Raw genomic sequence first — 10010 nt, forward strand, 5'->3', positions numbered from 1 at the left:
AACGCAACAACAGTTGGCTTGTACTTGTGACTCTTTAGATAGCCTGCTGTCTGTCCCCTCACACCCATGATCCATCTGATTTCTCACAATAAATAAGTAACTCACCTGCAAGTAAGTAAAAGAGAGTTATTACCCATATTGGTATACAGGAGCATGCTGCACCGCTACCCCAACGCGCGCTTCGTGTCACTTGCTTCCTCAGGGGGCGTGGCTGCAATGGATCCGGTGATGTCATTTTATGACCGGCCCCTCAGAGTCACCCAATCTGTCTCAACCAAAGAAAGTACCGTATGTGTTGAATACACATTAAAGTTCATAGCTTCCAAACTCTTCCCCGTTAGTCTGATCGTACCACACCTGTGTATCAGTGCCTCACACTCAGGCACCAGTCTCCTAGCTCTCACTATGGTGACAAACCTCTTTCCTCAAACTATCAGCACACAGACTCACTTCGGTGTGGTCATCTCTTCACACCTTGCGGGAAGCTGCTTTGCTCCTCTGTCGCCCTTTTTGTATGCCTGAGGAGCACACATTGTATAGTGAGTGACACTCACCCCCACTACTAGCTAACTAAGATGCAGACACTTTCCATGCTGTGCTCTTTAGATGTCCTTCCTTTTTCCAGACTCTCTATTAGCATATATCAGACCCTATACACTACTCTTGGACTAATATCTAGCAACTTAGTAGTACTTCAGTGATCAATCTGATTTAGACAATAAATAAGTAATTCGCCTGCATTACTCGTGGCGTTCCTCCTAATTGTTGCACAATATGTTGAACATTTCTCACTCTTCAGTTGCAGCCCCAAAAGTCCCAAATGAAGCAGTAATCATTATATAAATTAGAAAATGTAGATATATAGGTTCAGTGAGTATCTAACGGGAAGAAACACAAGAATATTTAGTAAGTGAATAGTACACAGCAGGGGATTACACACCATATAGTAGTATAAGATATCACAAGACATGCAAACACATTGCATGACAGTCTTTGAAACTATATAAAGGTGGTGAACTTACTTTTAACCCTTTTATGTTTACACCGTGTTACCTAAAACAGTCCCTCCTTGCGTATACACATTTTCAACACTTGTTAAGTGTAAGTCTCTCTTTCAGTCCCTTCTTCTGGGGCTTTGTCTCTCCACTTTCAGAGTCTTAAGAGCCTTGACACTCCCTCCAACATTGTCCCAACTTCTCAAGGATTTCAGTCTTAGAAGTTCTAGTCTCTCTCTAGTGCTCCTTTGCCACCACTCCCTGTCTCTCAAGGTTTAAAGGACTTCTCAGGGACCTAACAATCGATACCCTATCCATAAGAGAGGTCTTTAAAATTAGATTGGGTGGGTTTCGACACCCAGAACCCTTGACGAACAGCTTTAAATGGTGTGATTGGCAACCGAAGATCTACGTTGGGCAGACAAGCCAAGAAATCAGGCGTAGAATCCAACAGCATATGTCCAACATCAGCAGAGCAAAGGGGGATAAAGAGAAGGATAAACCGATTTCATCTGTGGCATCTCACTTTTTGGACAACCATGCCAGCAAGTATCACAATATACGGGTCATGGTTTTGGATCAAGTGTTGAGCAATATACGTGGGGGTGATCAGACGAAGGAACTATTACGTTGAGAATCCCGTTGGATCTTCAATCTAAAAAGCTTATCACCCAATGGACTAAACGAGGAACTTCTCTTTTCTGGTTTTTATGGCTGAGTTGGATTCGCTCCATATTTTGTATTGTGCCACTATAAAATCATCCACATGTTGGACAATATGTGTAATTGTTGGAGTTACTTTGTCTGTGTTTGCATTGCTCTTACATACGTTTAGGTAAATATATGATGCCATTTGCATTTATTGGTCTATGTATATTCCTGAATTGGGCTCCATGGTTTCCTTTTAAATTCAAGTAGGGTGAAATGTTGCAATACCATACATTTGGCTTTGCCATGACTTAGTGCGCAGGTTGCATCATGCATAGGTATACGAGGGTGTCGAGAATGATGCTAATGCATATTCTGTTATGGACGCGGCTGACGAACGGAATCTATGTCTGTTTACAACCTATTGTACTCATGTACTCTGCTCATGGTCAATTATAGCTATATATATCTGTTTTGGGGGCATATGGTACTTACAACACATATATGCATGTCTGTCTATGCGCGAAGTCATGAGTTTTCATTCTTGCACATATACTGTGCAGCGCTATGCATTTGTGCGGCACACACAGTGCAGGTATTGGCGCTGTACTCACCCTTCTTTGTAATCAACTCTGTGGCGATATTTTACTAATATATTACATTCATGTTTGTGCGCAAACACATTTACTGCTTTGCTATTTTTCAATTTGACATAATAGGGCTGTGCTCTCATTCAGCGATTATGCGCATAGCTCCCTACAGATGTAATTGATTATATGTATTTTTCTTGATTTGCTATGTAAAGAGTGCCTGCTATAACATGGGGGACTGGGATGTGCGGTGCGCGTGCGCCAAAACCATCCTCTAATTTTGCGTAGTAATTACTTGTTCTTGTGCCAAGCATTTTTTTGGACATGGGGGTTTTGGATATGTGGTGCGCGTGCGCAGATCGCCTTTTCGGTGCCTGCGCAGCAACCATCCGGCATCCTGGGTCTCAGTTTGTGAGACAGTTTTCTCTATGTGTGCGCGCATGCGCCTTAACAATTTTGATCAAACTTTATTGCTCCAGCCTGGATTATGACACAGACAAGATGGCTGTGGCCATGTGGCACTACATGCGCGTACTCCGTTTTGATCTCCGTGCACAGGTCAATATGCTTTATACCTTTAGGGATGTGTATATATGTTACCGCACTGGATGTTTCACACTACATGATATTCTTTCCCTGAGGAAGCCGCTATCCGGGCGGCGATAAGCGTGGGAGCCTTACCCACATGTTGCTTCCCCACTTCACACAGACTCTTTTACATGGTTCTGGACTACTGGTATGATGGGGTTTTTTTTATGGGATTGAGGTTTTTGGGCTTTTGCATTGTCTGGCTCTCCCTCTCCCTTCCCCTCGCAGGCCACATGTGTACATTTCTTAGTTATTTTTCTAACTGTACTCCATCCTTGGCACATGTTCATCAGGGCTTGATTTTGTGCTATATGACCAGGATCTGAACATTGTTGTAGTTTTTCTGCACATGAATTATGCACTTTGTGCTGGGTAGTTATGGTATTACAACATTAATACCACATTATTGAGCGGTTATTAACCCTTGCATTTTGTCTGTGTGGTTAGATCTTTGTGATCACTTCATTGAAGGAAGCATAATTTCTGTGGGTTGTCATCTTCCCTATTGTAGGATTTGACAAACACTCTAGTATAGGCATGTTGTTTTTGCATAATTGCAATTTTTAAGTGTTTTTAAGTGTTTTGTGGTGTCATTCTTTGCATGTACGTATATGCAGTTTCTGAGGTTCATTGTCAATAAAAAGTATTTTTGATATCAATATATGTTTGGAGGTGTTCCTATACATGTGGGCATGATCTTTCTCTTGTTGTTTTTTTCCTATGGCAACCAGAACTAAGTAATTGGGCTCCTTTGCACAGGTTGCACTAATAGTATGTACGCTCCTGTACTGCACTTTATCTCCCATTCCAATGATTTGCTCAGTCACATACATCATTAGGGAGCAATTTTCAGCTTAATGTTGGGGTTGTGGGTGTTGGACCCCCATCGATCTCATTGATGGCTTATTCATTGTTTGGTCCTGGGTAACCCTTTTAGGTCTTGAAGAGACACTGTTTTCCAGATGTTTCTCCAACAATCACGTTATCATCCCCTTCGCAATGAGATGTCCAGACCACATTCCAGATCTCTTCTTCATGCACACTTGGACAGATGGGTCAAAGAAATGACTTCCTTAGAAAGGGCCTGATCTAGGTCAACTTTTTTAGTGTTCATGCCACGCATCCCAATATGTCCAGACCACACCTGAGGGCTACAGGGTAACCAAATTTCTGCTATAGTCCCTACAGGGACAAAAGTATTTTCTCCACCCACAGCCTGTACTCCAGAGCTGTCTTTACAATTCTGCTGGTTGTTTTTGGAAACATTCAAAAAGTTTGTTGGTACCCTCCGTGTGACATCTTACCAGGGCTCTCACAATGGTGCGGGTTAGTATTCCTACTTCAGTTTACTAGACCGTACCTGCTGTAAAGACAATACTTTTCAGAATGCAGAGAGATTTCAGCTCTGAAGCCTCATAATTGTGAAAGCAGCTATGGAATTTAAAACATGTAACTAATGATCAGTACAAGATAAATACCATATTATTATAGTTAGTACTGTATGTTTGTTTCTCTTATTATCCTGCAAAGTTCATCCAGAGGACGACAAAATGTCCTCAAAGATATTTTTGGAATTTTTTTTCTTACCCTCAATAACTTCCTGGATCAACATCTTATTCCATCCTTAACTTCTTCTAGAACATATGAAACTTTTTTTTTAATGAATTCACCATGACATCAGAGTTTCACAGTGTCACTGCTCTTACAGTTAGGTCACACTCAGCCATCTTTTTTGTAACCCTAACCCTAAATGACCTTAACTTTGCTCATCTTTCTGGGTATTTTCTTCCAAATATTCCATTCAATAATTGGTTTTCTGACTTTGAACTTGCTAAAGATCTACTATTTATTTCTTGTACACTGATGCGAAAACTGAACCCAAGATTCCAAGCGGTCTTGTTTTTCTATACCATAAGGAGAACATAGACAGGTCTACTCCTAACCCTAATCTTATTTGCTTTGGCAGTGGCTACCTAGCACAAGCTGACACAGTTGTGATTTCAATGAAATTCCTCATTCTTTTCAATGTCAGTTGTGCCCACAACTTTCCCATTTAGTAAGCTACAGTATCTTGCCACCATTCCTATGTGCATAACCTTATTTGTTAGGATTAAAACTCCATTGTCACTTCTCTCACAAAGCCTTGGACTTTAAATTATGTCAAAATTGCCTGTTCGTTTTGTGTATACACAAAGGAAATAAATAAGTGTATAACAAAACGTGTAATTGCAATAATTTTCTGGGAGAAATACTTTTAACTACTGCATAGAAATCAATGGGCTGGAGATAGCTGGCAGGTATGTTAAGAGTTAACCCCTGTCCTGGAATTCAACAGGGATGTTGATAGTTAACCCCTCTTTTGCAATTTAACTACTGTGCACTGATGGCCAAAGTCTAGGCCGTCACTATTGGCTAAGTTTTATAGAAACCACATGAACACTATGAAAGATAAATGATAGCAGATATAAAAAGTCAATTACACATTTTCTTATTTTTATGCTGTCTAACTAATTAAAGCATTTTAATAACTTAAGAATATCTCTTTAACTCATTAAAGGTCAGCCTGATGATCCAAATAGGTAATTATATTGTTACAATGGGCTCTGGCTTAGATCGTCAGAGTATATGACATTAATCGGCAATATGAGATAAAAATCCAGCTTGTGTTTTATTATTATTGTATAGATGCAACACATTTTGATTTAACGGCATGAATCTTCATCAGGCATAATCATAATTGTATTTAACATACTCCGACTAGTGACACCCTGAAATAAAATGGTGAGTGAATAGAGGGAGGGAAATTGGAAAGAGGCATGTGTAAGTCTTATGACATCCTGTAGGATTATTATAGTAAAAAAACATACACACTAAACTCAATTAAATTCTATATACCAAAAGCAGTGGAGATTCCACATATGCAGCCAGTTTAGCAGCACATATTCCCAGTTGCACTGCATGTTGCTCAGGTGGGATGCTGAGGCTTCCCTCTCCCACCCCCTGGATCTTTCTGTTCTAATTTGGTGCCTTTATATCTAGTCAATAAATTATTCCCAGGATTCAAACTCATGTTGTGTAGCATAGCAGGCAGCAGCTGAGCCACAGGCTGCACTGCTAAATATAGAAGAATTTTCTCTGCCTTAATCTCAAAATAGTATTCTTACGGAAATAATGTACTAGTATATGGAGATGTATCTTTATATTGGCATGTCATATATTAGCATGGGCATATTTTATATATGTGTGTGCCTAATGTTTATATACATGTTACTGTACTTGTGTATACGCAGATAGGAACTGATGAAGGAAGGGGGGCTTAGATTCTATTCCTGCAGAGGTGACCTTCACTGTCAGTGTCTGCACCCTGAAATGATAGGTATCCTAATATCACTCTAAAACACACCTAATCGTATCACAATGTTGCCTTTAAAATACTATATTTATGTTTATTTATGTATTCAACTATTGGATTTTTGAATTGCAGTGCCTAACTTTCAGTGGACTATAATCAAAGCAATTGTTATGTCTGCTAAAGCACATTCACCCTGAATGTCTTTAGCAGCTCCTAGGATCGCTAGAGTAGCAGTTCCCTAAAGAATACAGAAATAGTACAACAAACTACTGCAACCAACACAAACTACAGCAAAGTGAATGAATCCAACAAAGTCTATCACCAGCAGGGAACACCAGTAGGGAAAAGTATTTTAAGCTGCACCCAAAAGGTGATAGGACAGAGAAACAGAGTAAATGAAAAACACCTGTTACCCAAAACCAACAGAAACAAAAAATAGCAGAACTAAAACACCCAAAGAAAAGGTGTATCAGGTGTGGCTCAGCGGCAGGAAACGCCGACCACAGAACCAAGGGTTTGAATCCAGAAGCATGATAGCAATTATGTTTGTATATACTTTTATGCCTGGTGAAAATTGAAGATGTTGAACCGAAACACGTTGCATTGAAACATGTTACATAACTTAATACGCAAAGAAATTGTCAGCGCTCCATCTGCATATCCTCTAGGCGCTACGGCTGGCGCTTTTCGCTTCTTGCGGTCTTATTTATTGGCAATTGTTTCTATTGTGTGATCTGTATGTCTGAAGCTTTGAGGATATAGAGCGAAATGTCAAATGCATGTTTTGGATTGCCTACATATTAAAGAATTGTAAAGGGAACCGGTCACTAGGTGTTTAGCTTACAATCCCAGCCCATCACCTTTAAGATCATGTGAATTGGGGTTCTCACAATCCCTTTATATCCTCAGAGGTGCACCTGTGTACCTCAGAATGTGTATTTCATACATGTCCCGCACTGCATGTAAATTGCGCGTTCCAATACCATGGATGTCTCCAGATTGTGATCGGCGCCTCCTTGATCTTTAGAAATGCCGCCTCTTCTCTCTGGATAAAAGTGGATGACATCTCTACGTCATCCCTACGGTGCCGATGTCTTGTGCCTGCACAGTGGAATCAAACCGGCAGCGCAAAATCAACAGCTCCTTGGCTGTTCAGTTGGGCAGTGAGGCGGCGGTGCGCCTGCTCTCCTGCGGAGCTCTCTTATTCTACTGCATAGGCGCGAGACTTCGGGCACTATGCAGATAACATAGAGAAGTCATCTACTTACATCTAGAGAGAAGAGGTGGCGTTTGAAAAGACTGGGGTGGCACTGATCACAATCTGGAGACATGGAGACACCCATCAGACCAGATTGTGCAATTTCCTTGCAGCACGGGTCATGTATTAAACACATTTTCGGGGGAATTCAGGGGCACCTCGGAGGACATGAAGGGGTTGTAGGAACCCCATTCGCATGATCTGAAAGGTGATGGGCAAAAAGTTTTACATTTAAGTTTTAGGACTTGTTAGTGAGGGTTCCTGTTGGGTCATCCCAAATTGTACATATTCTTAGAAGTGAAAGTGCCACCATGACACTTCAGAAGTGTACCCTTCCCATGTCTTCCAGCTACCCTCTTGCCAGGGATCAGTGCACTCCTGATGATTGACAGTTCATGGTTGAGTCTTTGGCCTGAACTGTGCACTCTCCACTGTAGCATTCGAGGGTAGCTGAAGTTGCAGTGTCAGTGTTTGCAAGCTCTATGCAAAGAGTGAGCAAGCGCAGAACTCCTTGCCTTGGATTCTATTGTTTGCTGCTGCAACAATTCTATTGTTTACTCCTCGTTGCCTGGGTTACCAGCCCCTACTGAAGTATATCAACAGTGGCCAGTATCCTAGGAAATGAGTAAACAATAGAAATGATTGGAGAACGGAGATGATTTTTTTTAAAGACAAGTTGCGAAGTTGTTTCTTTTTACTAGCACTTTGCAATTTTAACAATTTATGATGTTGAGACAAGCTTCATTAAGAATTGTAGTATGTACTAAATACGTAAATGTGACTAAATCCATTGCAATTTCAATGCCATAATTCATATTTTTCATTCTTTAAACAGAATCTAAATTTCGTAGAAAATGAGAAGAAAGTGGAAAATCATCGTACACGCCACAGTACTTATTCTCATTTTGAACACCCTACATTTTCTCCTCGTAGGAAAATCAGGACCTTTCATGACAATCCATTTTACCCAAAAGCTACAAAGATATATATATGGAAGTCAAAACAGGATCATCAAGGAACCTACGGGCATGTGGACAATAGAACCAATTGGACGACTCGGCAATCTAATGGGGGAGTATGCCACACTTTACGCCTTGGCAAAACTCAATGGCCACAAAGCTTATGTTATGCCTGAAATGTACTGGCCACTTTCAAAGGCTTTTAAGATTACGTTGCCTATGATGGACCAACAAAAATTTGGGCAAATTGATTGGATAAACTTTCCTCTCCATGACTGGATGTCTCCAGCATACAAAGAAATTGACTTTGATTTTGTGCAGCTTCTGGGTTATCCTTGCTCATGGACGTTTTATGAAGAGGTGAAGGATGAAATTCTCAGAGAGTTCACATTTCACGACAACATTAAAGAAGAAGCAAATAAATACCTCTCCAGGCTGCAGAAAGGCCGTGGAAAGGTTATTTTTGTAGGTGTTCACGTACGAAGAGGGGACTATCTGACCATCATGCCCAATATATGGAAAGGGGTGGTAGCGGACAAGCAGTACTTACAGACGGCTATGGACTATTTCCGAAAGAAGTACCAAAATCCTTTATTTATAGTAGCCAGTAATGGGATGGACTGGTGTAAGAAGAACATTAACACAACATTGGGAGATGTCCACTTTTCAGGAGACGGTGAGGAATCTTCACCAATCCATGACTTTGCTCTATTGGTGCATTGTAACCACACCATCATGACAATAGGGACATTTGGATACTGGGCCGGATATTTGTCCAGAGGGGAAACTATTTACCTATCAAACTTCACTTTGCCAGACTCGGAGTTTCTTAACATTTTTAAATATGAAGCAGCTTTTCTTCCAAATTGGATCGGAATTCCTGCCGACCTATCGCCACTTGAAAACATGACGGTTGACCCGACGAAGAAATAAAGCACTACAATACTTCCAAACCTATGGTTATTTCAGGGATTAGCACTCACCCTATATACCTCACTAGTAGAATTAATCAGATTCACATGGGTCTCTTTTGTTTTATTGTTTTTGTGTGTGGTTAAAAAGTTTGTTTGCTACCGATATGAAGTTACAAATCTGGGTTCTTACGTGTATTAATTTGACTTTTCTAGTGGCGCTTTTGTATTCTCTTTGTGGAGAACAGAAGGTCCTAGAAAAATAATATCTGGTTTAAAACCATCATCTGATTTAGCTATGTTCCAAATTTAGGGGAGATTGGTCCAATCGTTTGGCCGTAAATTAATTTTTATTTTTGTAATCCGTTTTTTTCTCCCCATGATTATTTCGAGAACAGTACATACTAGAAAGCTGAAACTGTGTCTAAAACCTTCCAAACTGCCTGAAGTAGCTATGTGCCAAATCTGAGGCACATTGGTGCAGTCATTTGGCCATAAATTATTTAATTTTATAAACCCTTTTTTGCGAACATGACGAGAACTATAGGTCCTAGAGAGCCAAAACCTGATCTGAAGCCCCTAACTTACCCATTTGCCAATTTTTGGGTAGATTGGTCCAGTTGTTTGGCCGTGAATTAATCTTGGCTTCTGTAATCTGTCCTCCTCCTTCCCAACTATTTTGAGAAAAGCTGAAACCCGGTCTAAAACC

General features: G+C 40.5%; 1 protein-coding gene across 5 annotated transcripts in view; it reads left to right on the forward strand.

Annotated features, from left to right (window-relative positions):
• LOC143768618 (galactoside alpha-(1,2)-fucosyltransferase 2-like) overlaps positions 1–9343 on the forward strand; it is a 34424-nt gene extending 25081 nt beyond the window's left edge. For 4 of the 5 annotated variants that reach the window (XM_077257258.1, XM_077257259.1, XM_077257261.1 and 1 more), the window contains one exon: positions 8267–9343. In XM_077257258.1, coding sequence (XP_077113373.1) covers positions 8286–9323 — 1038 coding nt within the window. In that variant the 5' untranslated portion in view covers positions 8267–8285 and the 3' untranslated portion in view covers positions 9324–9343. The remainder of the gene's footprint in view (positions 1–8266) is intronic. The other variant, XM_077257262.1, reaches the window with a different exon arrangement.
• Positions 9344–10010: the final 667 nt, after the last annotated feature.

Source organism: Ranitomeya variabilis, chromosome 4, assembly GCF_051348905.1.
Source record: "Ranitomeya variabilis isolate aRanVar5 chromosome 4, aRanVar5.hap1, whole genome shotgun sequence".
Lineage (NCBI taxonomy): Eukaryota > Metazoa > Chordata > Amphibia > Anura > Dendrobatidae > Ranitomeya > Ranitomeya variabilis.